This window comes from Carassius gibelio, chromosome A19 (genome assembly GCF_023724105.1).
Source record: "Carassius gibelio isolate Cgi1373 ecotype wild population from Czech Republic chromosome A19, carGib1.2-hapl.c, whole genome shotgun sequence".
Taxonomy (NCBI): Eukaryota; Metazoa; Chordata; class Actinopteri; order Cypriniformes; family Cyprinidae; genus Carassius; species Carassius gibelio.
Window position 1 is genome coordinate 20,683,881 of NC_068389.1, and position 14,461 is coordinate 20,698,341.

General features: G+C 37.3%; 1 protein-coding gene across 3 annotated transcripts; it reads right to left on the minus strand.

Moving 5' to 3' along the window:
- Nucleotides 1-4,799: 4,799 nt before the first annotated feature.
- Nucleotides 4,800-12,840, minus strand: LOC127935929 (myelin basic protein-like). 3 transcript variants are annotated; one of them, XM_052534153.1, is made up of 6 exons: nt 12,569-12,840; nt 11,459-11,527; nt 9,239-9,265; nt 8,881-8,901; nt 7,456-7,545; nt 4,800-6,117 (listed from the first exon to the last, which is right to left on the minus strand). In XM_052534153.1, exons 1-6 carry the CDS (start codon nt 12,686-12,688, stop codon nt 6,067-6,069), a joined length of 378 nt encoding a protein of 125 aa, XP_052390113.1. In that variant the 5' UTR covers nt 12,689-12,840; the 3' UTR covers nt 4,800-6,066. The 3 variants fall into 3 exon arrangements, with proteins under 3 accessions (XP_052390113.1, XP_052390114.1, XP_052390115.1); XM_052534154.1 differs by lacking the exon at nt 7,456-7,545 and having other exon boundaries at nt 12,569-12,828; XM_052534155.1 differs by lacking the exons at nt 7,456-7,545; nt 8,881-8,901 and having other exon boundaries at nt 12,569-12,834.
- Between the last annotated feature and the right edge of the window lie 1,621 nt (nt 12,841-14,461).

Here is a 14,461-nt window from a genome sequence, read left to right on the forward strand (position 1 = left end):
ATTCTACGTGATAGGTTCTCAGGTGTAGCCTATAATGAAAAGTCAATTTGTGAACCCTTCTGATTTCAAGAGCGTGTTTAAATATTAATGCAAAATAGTATGCGATTATGAAGGGCACCGTTGGGGGGTAATAAATAAATAAATGAATCATATAAATATATGTATATATAATAATAATATATATATAACAATTATTAGTGTAGTAGGGAAAAAAATGGAAATTATAGCCCTAGAAAGTGTTTGTCACTTCAAAATATTACACGCATGACGTTAACAATGCAAAGAAAAACATGATGTATTGTAAGAGGCACTTGTCCTGTGTGCCTATATAGCGACAGGATTCCTTGATGAAAAGAAAGTTCAGAAGAACAGCATTTATTTGAAATATCTTTTATACCATTAAAAATGTATTCTCGAAAATTTATTTATTTATTTATTAAAAAAAAAAAAATTATGCATCCTTGTGGAACAAAAGTATATCTTTTTTAATTTATTTATAAGAAGTATACATTTACTACTAATAATAATAATGTCATGAATCAAATGCCAGAATCAAGTTTAGAAATATATATTTTTTTTAGGCTATTATGCATATGATCTTAGAAGAATATCTTTGTATAATTTTTTTAATACAGCAAATTCAACAAGAACATTTACATCACATTCTCTTGTCTCTATGTTTGGTGCATAAACCTTTTTAGTTTGTAAAAATAATCAAATAGTGTTTCATACTCAAAATTCAGAAAAAAAGTTATAATATTATCCTCCAAGCCTAACATTTTCCTGGATTTTGAGTGTGAATCACTATTGAATTCTTTTTAAACAAAATACCACTGTCTCACATAATATCAAACATCCACACCAATATAATAACAACATCTAGTTAGCAAAAGCTTTTATTATTAAATATTATTAAATCTTTATTCCACTTTATATATATGAAAAGTGTCTCTAATCAATTCCCAATTAAGAGTATATATGTTTATGAAACATTATGACTTTAAATTATAAAATAGATCATACATTTGTATCAATGATTACCATTGTGTATCATCCAGGTACAGAGTGCAATGTATGGTCAAAGAACACATGACAGAGAATAACTGTGTAGGTGGCAAAATGTGTCACGGACACAGGCTACAAGACACAGAAGTAATGGTCAAACCAAGTCTTTATTGACTAAGGTGATACTGAATGCAGGAAGGGAGAGTGAATTCTGAACCTTGTTGGGAGTTGGAGCTGATACATGACGTTGTTGATCTGCCTCTGGATTGGAAAGGGAACTATGTAGCGGGGACTCTACTTTTTGCAGGCCAGGCAGAGGCAGAGATGCTAGGTCGATAGCCTTACCCAATTGCCTTGTTGGAACTGAGGAGGGTCTGCCCGACGGGCGTCTGCGAAGAACGTCTCCACACTGCATGCATAAGGTTGTTGTGTGCAGAGTCCCATACCATCTCGCTCTTTCGGAATCAATCATCCACCGGTGTAACCTCAGATGGCTCCTCCTTCCATGGGAAGAGCAGAGGTTGGTAACAGAGTAGGTGCATTGAAAGGGTGTAAGGCTGGTGGTGGTCTGTCTGAGGGAATTCTGGGCATACTCGGCCCAGGGGAGGAAGCGGCTCCAGCTGTGCTGATCATCTGAGCAGAATGACCGAAGGTAGCTTCCGACCTTTTGGATTTTGCATTCAGTCTGGTCATTTGTCTGGGGACGGTAGCTGGAGGATAAGCTGATGGGGACCACTAGAAGCCAAAAGAAGGCCTTCCATACATACAAGATGAACTGAGGACCCTGAAGGGAAGACATAGGTGCCATCCTCCCAGCCATTATTCTTTCCCTTCTGGGCCTCCTTGCAGAACTGGCTAGTTTTGGGTGGCATCACGTATGTTTTCGGTAGGTTCCCATTGAATAGGGCTGACAATGAGGGCTGGAGAGAGAATAGGTTCTGGATCGGAGGGCTGATCTGGTGCATGTAACCAGGAGAGAGCACTGGCCTTGGGGTTTTGGTTTTCGGGATGGTATGTGATGATGAAATGGAACCGTGTGAAGAATAGGAAACAGTGTGCTTGACGGGAGTTAAGGCATTTGGCATCTGAGATATTGTAAATTCTTCTGGTCGCTTATGACGGTGAATGGTGAAAAGGCTTCCTCCAACCAGTGATGCTACTCCTCCAGAACTTACTTGATGGCCAGAGTTCACAGTTGCCGATGTCGTAGTTTTATTCTGCATAGGTCAGTTTTTGGAAGAAATATGCACAATGATGGAGACGGGGAGGCGGGAGAAGGGACATTGAAGAAATATCTGGCTTGAGTTGAATCCTGAATTGTACTCACCGCTGGGCATAGAGGTCTTACGGAGCAATTCCTGATGGCATGATCTGGAAAAGCACTGTTCAGACATAGGCCAATTGCTACGTGGCAAGGACGCTCCGTGTGGGATAATCGAGTAAAAATTCATTTGCATGGGTTCTGGTACCGGAGGCCCAGGAGTGGGTTAGCTATTTTTTGGCCTTATCCTCGAAACAAGAAATGAGGCATTGCGAAATGTGGGAGGCATAATGCATGAAACTTTCCAGTCCCACGATGTCATTGTATTTTGATGTCATTGTATCTGGGTGTGAATATAGTGATTTATCCCCAGGCGGAAAGCTCTCAGTAGTGCGGCCTCAATCCTAACCGCTGTGGCGGCAAGCGTGCGGAACTCCAAGGTATATTCATAGATAGAGGATCCACCATGACGTAATCGCAGGAGCTGATCTTGCCCAGACAACCTTCCCACAGCCACACCAACGACCTCCTTGAAATGGATGGAGAAAGCTTAATAGGAATTAATAATTTAGGCATTCCAAATCACCCTTGGCCACAGCAACGCTTTACCGCTTAACAGAGAAATGAGAAATGCTTCCTTAGAACGGTAGGTGGGAGCGAGACTTGGAGTAGAAGGCTGCCACACCAAGCTGCATAGGAAGCAGGAATGGCAATGGGACATCCAGAGGCAGGTGCCGGAGTGAGGGAAACTCAAAGAGTATTGATCAATTCTTCCAGCATGTGTGCAGCAGAGAGAGGCTGGTGCTCCATGACCTGCCAAAAGTCCAGGTCCGGTCTTCTTTGATGGACAAAGGCTAAAAGACACGGAAGGTTATGGTTACATCACGTCTTTATTGACTAAGGTGATAGTAAATGCAGTGGGGAAAGTGAAGTGTGGAGAATGAGAAGATACAGAATCGAGTCCTAGAGTCAGCCCTTGCTTTCCAACGGATGGTCAATTAATAAGGTGATTGTGATCGTGTGAACATCGGTGCTGATGACTGTGTTGATAGTGGTGACTGTGAATCTCTGACAAAATGTTTATTAGGCCACTCATATGGTGGTGAATGTTATTTCATTCTCTGCCAGAAGAAGACATGTTTTACTACCATTTTCTAAACTGAATAAACTGTGATAATGTGTGAAATGTGTCTGAATAAATGTTGGTTTGACTGTACCCAGAACATGTCTTACTTGTCAAAATCACAGTAACACCTTTTGAGTCATGCTGAACAGGAATCGGCCCAGTGTTTTACAGCCATAAGAAAAATACATGTGTCAGAGTGAGCTGTAGGCCCAGATAATGCATGCCGAGTCTGAGCTGCAGGCACCATGGGACAGCTGAGTTCAGGCCGATTACTAGCACATATCTGGGATATGAAATTCTGATGCTGCTCTTCTGATTATGATGCTGCTCTTCTGCACTGCATCATTCTATATGGAATGACAAAAAAGTAGGCTATATTAAGTTAATGCTTCAGCAGTCTACAACCATGTTTAGACAGTCAGTCCAAATCCAATTATTTGTTGATCCGATTGGAATCTGATTTAAATGATTGACCGCCTGCACTGTCACTGTGTATTGCAACTGTTCAGATCCAATTTGTGTGTCCTGTGACTGTGAGGCTCTTCCATTTTACTGAATATCTGCATTGGTTTCTATGGTAACGAAATTGCATTGCTATGGATGCATATTTTAAAGACAATGGCAGCAATACAGTTTGCAATGCAGATGTTGTACAACATGATAGCATTAAAGAGTAGGAAGCTCATTGTTTCTACAGTTGTTTTTATCTGTAATAATTTTTTAGGAATTAATTTATTTTGCGAGACATAATTCTGAAGTCACTTGTCACATGCTCATGCAGGTCTTTAAGTGCCTTATAAGTAGTCACATGCTTCTTTTGTCTGCCCTTTTCACCCTTTAAATTCAGTATTCAGTACTTAATTTCAAACAACACATTCCAGAAATATATGAAATATTCTAAGAACATACAAATGTCTCGTTTGATAATTTTAGTAGAACATTATTTGAATGTCAGCATAATGTTCCTGAAATGCTCTTTTAATGTGTTCCTTTAAGCAGCTTATAATGACTTATTGTTACAATTATTATTATTAGCATTGTAGCAAATAAAATAGCTAGCATTCCTGGCAAATCCAGGTCTTCAGGCTAATATTTACACTCTGTTTTGACACATTTGGTATCTTGAAACCATTTAAGGCATTTCAGTGACCTTTCAAGAGACTTATTTTAAGGGCACTTAAAGTGAAAGTACCAAGTGTCTGTCTATCTCACGCACAATTGGCCAGATTGAGCACACCAAGTAAAGGTCATTTACTTCAGAGAGAATACTGAGAATCTTCTAAATCAATGATTTTATTTCCCTTTTCTTATTCTTTCACGTCAGTGTTTTAAGAAAGAAAGAAAGAAAGAAACACTTAATAAGAGAAAGACCTTAAAAGAGGAACAAACACACTGTCAAACACAGACTACGTTTCTGATTCTTTATTTAGTTACTTCATAAATAAAGGGAAGGTTAAAGATATTACATCAGAACACCTGGCCACTCGTAGCACCATTTTGGAGACAAATCCAGCGCTGACAGGGAGAATATTTGACCTAATGTTTATTCAGCAGTATTTCAGAAACAATACATACAGGAAGTGATACAGTGATACAGTCTATGAGACACGAAACAATGAACATTATTTAGACATGTGAGAAACATCACAGAAATAAAAATCAGCTGAATAAACTCCACCACACTCTCTCAGAATTCCTCATAATTTCTCACATTATCCCTCATACACTTTCAGGTTTCCTTCCACCGGTTTCATACCCTTTATGCTCCCAGTGACTGTCCTAGATTTTTGCAAGTCTGTTATTAAATTTTAATCCTACCCCTGGTGATTACATGAGACCTTTTTTAAAATAACATAGCAGACGCAATGACGCAGACAACATTTACAGGCTGTTTTAAAACACATACCGAAGTGTAACATTTTTGAGGGCATACAATCCAAACATCAGATATGCTTAGAATCTACACCCTAATCCACAAAATCGTGTTTTTAGTCTTTGAGTAATAATTTTAAGGCATGTTTCTAATAAAAGAGCTAAATAATTACTGAAATAAATCAAATTTAATATTAGGTCATTTTTATGTTGCTCAAAACACAATAAATAGTCCTATATACATAGTTCTTGGTACAAAGAACATAACCAATATATAACACAAGGACCGCAATTAACATAAATATCCACAAATACACTGCACATCACTGAGGATGAATTATACAGTCATGGGGTCTTGATGGACATTATATCTTACTTTTATGTTTAATGGTTCAAACAGAGAAACAGTCTGTCTAGTTCGGTCAATTAAGACTAATAATCAAACAATAATAATCATGGTTAATCTGCATTTCTGAGGTATGATGATCTTCTTTGAACTAAATTTTGCAGGGAGACTTTCAATATAGCAACTAGTCGTCCAAATATCGCATCTCCTGACCATTGACAATTATTGCAGCAGTTTTGCACACATACAGTCCACACATGCTTATAAAACCCTGCAGGCTTGTAACAACAAATACTTGGATTGCATCTCTATCTAGGAAGCGAAGATGGCTAATGTTAGTCTGTTAAACTTGCTGCGACTTGTGAGTATAAAGGGCAGAGATCCTCCCTCTCAAGTTTTTGCTTTTCATCCGTTTCACTCTCTTCCATCTTGGTGTGTTTCTGGTCGGGGAAGGGCTCAGAAGATGGTGCTCCAGCGTTTGGGTGGAGAGCGAGATCGGCTTTCTCCCTGAGATTGGAGAGAATTTGTCATTGCGTGGTCATTGTCATGTCAATTGCGTAACACGAAACCTTCTCAACATTGGTTTGGGATTATGCAAGGTCAAAATCAATGTTAGTTCTCAAACATATTACAAAAGAATAAACGCTGAAGCTTGCACAGAAATAGCACAGAGCATCAGCAGAATGGGTGAAGGACCATGTGCTCAATGTCACAACTAGTGAATTTTATAACAAAACGGACAATGCTGAGTAATCCATATTGTAGAAGTGTTTCTAAAAGAGTGATCTGAGCACTCAGTGTTTTAGTTCTACAGCACAATGGATGTGGAAAGCCAGTCTGATTTGATAGTTTCCTCGGTTCAGGAGAGATTGTCATGTGAAAAATGCAAAAGGGAGAAAGAAAATTAGGCAAAAGAGCAGATGAGGTAGATGTTTTGAGCTAAACGCGAACATCAGTGTCTTATTGCTTGAATGTCACACTTAAAATGTTAAAAACAGTACTAGTTTAAAAATGATATGCATCTCCCATCCGTTTTCTTTGTATGGAAAAAAGCACCTCCAATGTGATGTTTACCATCTTTATTTTCAATGGATGGAAAAAGTTTGGAAAGACATAAGGATGAGTGAATGATGGCAGAATTTTCACTTTAATGTGAATGATTCTTTTTAGGAGCAGGTGATATTCCTTAATCCACTGAAAATCAAATATTACTGGCAATCAGTGAGAATAAGCATGAAGAGATATGAATACTTGCCCTGCACCGGGCAAAAGTTCAAAATGCTTCTGACTGCTCAATGAACTTAAGCAAGGTTGAGGCACAAAGAAAGACTCACTTTGACTGTAAAATTGAAAAAGATGAGACAGGCTTTCCTTATAACATAAATAAATATTGATTTTGAAAAGCTTAAGTGAAGTGAAGACCTTCAATGTCTGCTGAAAGACTGCACAGCCCTCACTGACAGGATAGGTGTCATTACTTTAGTGAGAGATGGATATTATTGGACTTGCATACAGAAGGTTACTTTGGGTCAGAACAGAAGCAGTCGATAGTCTTATCAAGGACATTCTCGTTCACTTTTTCACATGCCTCTTCAAGCACAGAAAGAGAGTTCTAGATGGTTTCAAAGCAATAATCTATGCAACATCTCGTTATCGAACATTTTTAATAGCCTTAATTACACCACGATGTTGAAATTGATTTCTTTGTAGGCATTTGCATAAAGAAGCATCAATCAACTGTAATTGCGCTTCATTGAGAATAACCTTTTTTTAAATAGCTAAAAAAGATCTTAAATATGTATGACAGTCTTCTCAGAGAGTCGTTCTCTGCTGTTTTAGGCTCACCAGGTTGAAGATTCTGGAGAGTGTGTTCTGTTCCCTTCTGCGTCTGTGAGGCGATCTAATGCTCTCCGAGCCATGCGTTGACGGGGAAGCCTAAAACACAGTTTATGAACAAAAGAAGATACCAGCCCACTGCTGTTTACTGATATACTATGAATATGTTTATCTTTGTGATGTTATTTCAAACTGTGAATTAAAAAAAAAAAATTCTAGTGTTTCAAATGTTCCAGTATACATTCTGTGCTATGTTTTGATTGGTGATGCATCAGTGTATTTCTACAAACGAAGCGTGCAATAGAAGGTTGGAGCATAGAGAACGTTACATGTTTGCTCGGTATTATATGAGGGGGTGATTTAGAGATGGCAAGAGTGCTGCATAGAAGGATAATCATAAGACAGGTTATTTACATTTTTTGATCTACAATAGGGAATTTTCTGAACGAAACAGTTTTGCAGGCCAAAGAAGAATGCTTTTTGCGTCAGTTGTTAATGTCCAAATACAATGCTGCATGCTTTTATGTATTTGAGCCTGTGGAGTTAAACCTCACATGAAAAACAAACAAACACAGGGAACACTGGTGAGTCAGTGAATCAAGACCTGGTAAAGGAGAAGATGGGTTGGAGTATGAGTCAAGAGTTTGAAGACCCCTAGAGAGAAAACTGCTTTACTGGCTGCGACTCAGAAAAAGCCCTGCTGTTCAGGAGAAATTCCATCAGAAAAAAAGTGCAACAATCAAGGCAAAAAATAATAATAAATAAAATAGAGTAGAAGAAAGAAATAAAGAAAACAAAAACATGAAAACGCTAATAATGTTCTAATCATTTCCGTGCCCGAGATCACTCTTTTATGTAAAATAGCACAGCTAAAAGCTGTGGAAATTCATAATCACATAAAAGATTAGTTTAAAATTACAACCGATTTCTTAAGTTATCCCTAATTTATGCATTTTAACATAAGAATGTTCTGTACTGAAATTATGCATATGTAATCTTATGAGAGTGTATAGTATAATAGTATAATAATTGAATTGAAAGCATTAAATGTGGCTAAACTGAAAGCACAATTCAATAATGCTTAATAAACTCCAATAAATAAAATGGCATGGGCTTAAATATCATGGCCCCTCCACAAAACTAAAAATGTTATCAATCTGGGGATTTGTGGAAAATGAACCCATTCCACCTATAAATCATCCAATCCCATAGGTTAAAGAGAAGATTGCATGAAGCACAGTCAAAAGTTCAGCAGCTGTAATTAGAGCGATGCATTGGTTAATTCACAAAGAAGAGAACAAATGATTAAGTAACATGACAGATCTATTAGAAATGAGACAGGACAAGAAGACTTCCTGCAATCGGCCAATCAGATCTGTTCATGAGGGTGTCTGTGAATGCAATTGTGAATCACATCAAGGATAAGTGACATACCAGACCCAACAGTTCTCTCCACTGCACATGAAAAAAAAAAAGAAAGTAGACTCATTAATTTTCTTTTTAGATGAATTTCTAATTTCATTGCTGGATATGAGAGGGCATGGAAAATGATTATGGGTCAAATCTATTCTATCTGCTAGCAACCAGCTATATTGTTAATTTAAGAGGGAGGTGGAAACCTCATGGTTAGAGGTAATTGTTGACAAATATAGTGTTATGAATATCATATTCTTGCTTTGGCACCATTTATACCCTAGGCAAAGCATTTTCTTGAAATAAATGCATATACCAAAACCATTTTAAACAATGGAATTAGAAAAATGCCAGTAGAAAAATGGGATATTAGACTTACCCTCGACTTGGGACGAGAAGAAGACCCCTTCAAGGAAACAAATCGAAACTTTTAGTCAGGGAATATTTTAAGCATTCAAAAGGCACAGGCACAGCTTTTAATTTAGAGGTCTGATTATTATAAAGACATGTTGCGTTATCCAGTGGAATGCACACAAGATAAGCAATCCTTGAACAACCTTTACACAACTAATCCTTGAAAACTTTTAATTGTAAAGATGGGGTTGATCATTAGGCTTCCTTGCAGTCCAGATGATTAATGACAGCAGAGACTGTATCTTTTTAATGAACAAGCCCACAGACCTGAGGAACAACTGTGCAATTAGTGCTTGCCAGAATACAATTTTTAATTTAGGACTTGAGTAATGAGAGAAACGTTAACATTCGTATCTAGTTTCCCAAAAAAAAAACTGATTTTGTGTTTTCAGGGAAGAATTCAAGAAAATGAGTAATGAGATAAATCTGCAAGTCAAATCATGTCATCTGAAAGTGGAATTTAATATTTAAATATCACATCTTACATTAAAAAAATGATGTTAAATGGGTCACATGAGGTTGCCAAAAAAAAACATTATTTTGTGTATTTGGTGTAATGAAATGTGTTTATGCAGTTTAAGGTTCTAAAAACACATTATTTCCACATAACGTACATTATTGTTTCTCCTCTATGCCCAGCCTTTCTAAACCGCATTGATTTTTACAAAGCTCATCGTTCTGAAAAGCGAGTTGCATGCTGATGTGCCAGTTGTCGAGTGCGTTGTGATTGGCCGATACCTCAAGAGTGTGACCGAAATGTTACGCCCCTCACCATACTGTGATGCCATGTCCCGATCAGAACACCGGTGCGACAAGAAAAATATTAAAACCCATAATAAACAAGGCATTTGTTGCATCCAGTGGGGACATAATTACTGATTATAATTTCATTATTCTGTTTTTTTATGCGTTGCGTTGCATCGCGCCAAGTAAATATAAATCCATCTCTGCATTTTTGATCGGAGAACGACAAACAACAAGCGTTACTCTACACTGCTCAAAACTCTTGTTTGAATCATCAGTGGCAAATCCTTTAAATATGAAAACGTACTTACAGACTGTGAGTCAGCATTATTTGTCTGAACACCGGAATTGTAGGCTACTCTCCCAGGAAACAATCCTCGTCATCCGTAATATGCATTGCACACAACTGAATATTTGGTTTGAACTGTTCTAGAATAGTGTTGTAAACACAACCTACAACCTAACCACTGATTTCTAGTCGTGTCCTCTTTTGGAAGACCAAACAAAGTATTTTTGCTTTCACAATGAAACACACAGCTTCTCCACAACATGGTTTTAGCAGCAACAATACTTCAGCAAGAATCAAAGTCAAGCCTTTGTGTTAACATTTGGGCAATGTTATGCAAATCTTCCCACACAGTGATGTAGACATGTGGGGGCGTGTTTCAACGAGGCATTAACTTGCATTAACAATTCTTAACTTTTATAAGGAATATCTCTTTGGGTTTGAGACTTTAGTCTTTGCAACTTTAGGGATCTTTTCTATTCGCAAACATCTTGTAACACTCCAAAGAGAAAGGAAAACTTGAAATAGCATCATATGACCCCTTTAAAGCAGAAATATCATTTTTAAATAAAATGCTAAACATTCTCTTTCAGGTAAGTTTCCACGCACATCTTTTCATCTGAAACAGTGACTTTCAAAGAGTGACTCATTCTTTACTACAAGAGAAACTAACACTAGTGATGTAAGTGAGTGTAATGTTTTCTGTCTCACACTAAAACAAGTCTGGATATTGTAGCAAAGAAAACACGGGCTGCATGTTGAACATGACGACAAACTTGGCATGCAAACTTAAGCCAGCAAATGGCCAGACACAATGTGCCATGTCTAGAACAAAAGCTTGTCCTTGGCATATTGAATTTTGGTAAAAAAAGAAATAAAGAAGCATGCTTTTCCATAGTATTCATTAAATATATATGCTCTTATTATATAATTGAGCCAGCTGAGGTAATGTTTTCCTGCAGCTCAGTGCTTTGAGAGTGGTAACAAACTCTTTGGATCAGTGGGAGCTACAGATGAGAGGAAGGGAGGTGTGAAAATGTCATTCTCATGTCTTGTGAGGAATTGATTTCTTTTCTAGGGTTGCAATTGTTGGTTTCACATCACTCTCTGAAGTTTAGCACTTAAAAATCCATGTCAGCACATGTGGATACTTACCAAGCTCCTGAAGAAATGCACCACAGGGTTGACTTCTCCATGACGACGAGTGGAAGAGTGCTGGGGTCTCTGTGGAGAGGAAGAAATGAGCCCTTCATATAAATAAAAGAAAAATGTCTAAAGTCAAGTTGTAACATATATTAAGACAACTTCCTGGGCTGGAAATTCAATTATTAAAGATTCAATAGATGTAACTGCAAAGTCAGCCAAACAAAGACAGAGATAAAAATATCATGCTAATCTAAATTTTCATTTGCACTCAAATTGACATGCTCTGAACATTAAAATGAGAATGCAACAAGGAGATATGAGTGTCAATAGTATAAAGCTCTTCCTAGAGGCAATAATTGAATCACACTTTACCAGCCGAACAGCAAACCACTATAATGATATCACTTGCACTGCAAACAGATGTGCCCAAAGCTTCTCAATACTGTGAGAATTCAGTGGTTTTTGCATTTGAGCCATCTTGCCTCCAATGACTTCTGCTGGAGCCAAATAAATAAACACCCATAAATATAATCAGTTTCTAAAGCAGACTGAACAGTGTTTGAACATTCATCTTGGAAGAAACTTTATTTTCAACCAGATTCAGCTATTTGTCCAACATTCACAGGATTTAAGACATAGTTCTTCAAATGCTTCATGAAATTTAACGTGGGGAATTATCCTCTTATCTGGTAGTATGACTGGAAAGGTTGTTAAAAAAATTAATAATAATACTATATATATATATATATATATATATATATATATATATATATATATATATATATATATATAATATTCAATGGATTTTACTGATATGCACATTAACTTTTACAATGAGCTTAGAGATTGTACATTATTCAGAAATATAGACTGTATTTGGTGTAAATAAACAGAACCTCAAAAACTAGGACTACAAACTCTATAATCAGAATAGTCCATCTAATCTGAATTTGAGTATTTCTCCTAAGTATTTCTGTTTATCTGTAGACTACATTCAATCCAATGCGACACAAATGTAATCACCTGAACTATATTATGCCCAAGATATTTTGAGAAGTTGTCATTGACCATGACAAAATATGGAAAACAAGTTAAAAAAAAACAACAAAAAAAACTCACCTTTCCCTTTTTCTTTTTGTCTCCTCCAAAGAACCTGCCAATCTGATCCAGGAGACCAGGGGCCTTCTTCTTCCTGCCCAGCCCAAAGGTACTTTGTCCAGAGGTGCTTGCCGTGGCCATTCTAGGTGTTGATCGGTTTGGTGGTCTACAGTCTGGACAGCCCACGAATGTCTTTCTTCACTCAATCCAAAATCCGCTCTGGGGACACTCTGCAAACTTTCTGGATAGTCTTCGGCGCTTCTAAGGAAGAAGGGCTGGCCTTTGAAGGTGTCGTCCCCTCTGTTGCACAGCATCACGGGAGATGAGGTGGGTCTCTAATAGCGTCACTTTTTCTGAGCCGGTGCCAGGCATTCTTTCGAGCCCTTGTGTGCCTGCGGAGGGTGTCACCACCCTGCTCTCTGATAAAAGGAGCTGCTATTGTTCTAGTATACATCTGCCTCAACTTGGGCCGAGCACAACAAGGCCTGTCTATCAGAAAGAACTAGAGCACTGTGCTGAAGCTGTTCTTCACTATCAACCCATTGTTGTGGTGACTCATGTTCATTATATAAATAGTTTACATAGAGAAATTGCGTATGGTATATTGCAATGTACAGGATTCGGAATTGTTAGCTTTAGACAAATGTTGCCATGTGGTTTAACATACTGTATCAGTGAAACTTCTCCAGAAGATTAAACAGCATAGACACACCCTGATGATGTCATGCTACAGTTGAAACACGCCTTCTATTATTTCATTGATACATTTTATTTAAAAACGCTGTTCTTGGAATGATTTCTTGAAGTAAGGGCTGCAGTTTATATCCTGGATAAATGGTGCAATCTGCATTTGCCGCTCACTCTGTTCCCTTCCCAATCTTAAAATATCCACAAATGAATTCATTTTCAGTGACTTAGCAATTCATTAACCAACCACTGTGTGTGATACTCAGCATGGTGCCCACCATGCTTTTCAGAGAAACATTATGAACACACAGACAGATCTGTCTCTGTTGAGGGTAAACTGCTGCTAAAAATGCTGATGGCTTTAGCATGCTGTTTTTTCTTTCAGCTTTTTTCAAACAATTGATAGTTGTTTGTGCGGTCAGTTTGGCCAAAGAACAAAGGCTACAGTGTTTTGTAATGAAATATGTTGCTTTGATTATGTATTCATGAATTTTTAAAACTGTATTCTCTTTTTGTTTTTGTTGTACTATCTGTTTCCAAAAACATCAAAATTTCAGATCATATAAATTAAGGCTTTTCCTTCACTGTGATCATGCAGATGTGAGGCTGCAATTTCTTTTGTCCAGAACATGTTTGCCACAAGGTCATTAGTATAGGAAATAAAATCCTGTACTAGAAATACAGCAATACCACTGAGCAAATAGGCATAAGCTGAAATATTGAGGCATATAACAAACAGTGCACGGGAGGAAAACATGGTGCAGCAGAAATGAGTTTGTAAACACATCCAGTCAATTTAATACACAATCAGATCTAGGCCTGCAGTAATTAAAAAAATAATAATAATTATACAATTACAAATGGAAATCTGAAACTAGATCGAGCTAAATGTTCTGTATGAATCTTATGTATTTGAAAGAAAATGTTGAAACACTTTTACCATTTATGACTTTTATTTCTAAAATGCTTTTTAAAGATGGTTTAATTGCTCATTTCTTCTTCAATGCTAAAATATATTTTAAAATCTAGCAAATAGATAATGAACGATTTCCTATATATTTCCCTATGATATTATGTTTTGAGTAATAGTTAATCTATATAAATGCACTACCAGTGACCAATAAACTGGCTTTAATGCACATCTTCTATAGCATAGTCATTCCAGAGCATTACAACAACACACATTACTCACAAGCGTTTACCTATGCGCATATTCAACTAAGCCTG

Coding starts and splice junctions, on each gene's coding strand:
- LOC127935929 (XM_052534153.1), bottom strand. CDS start 12,688: ATGGCCACGGCAAGCACCTCTGGACAAAGTACCTTTGGGCTGGGCAGG. Junction 11,528..12,568: donor ACAAAAAGAAAAAGGGAAAG/GTGAGTTTTTTT, acceptor TCCTCTCCACAG/AGACCCCAGCACTCTTCCAC. Junction 8,902..9,238: donor CTTCTCGTCCCAAGTCGAGG/GTAAGTCTAATA, acceptor TTTCATGTGCAG/TGGAGAGAACTGTTGGGTCT.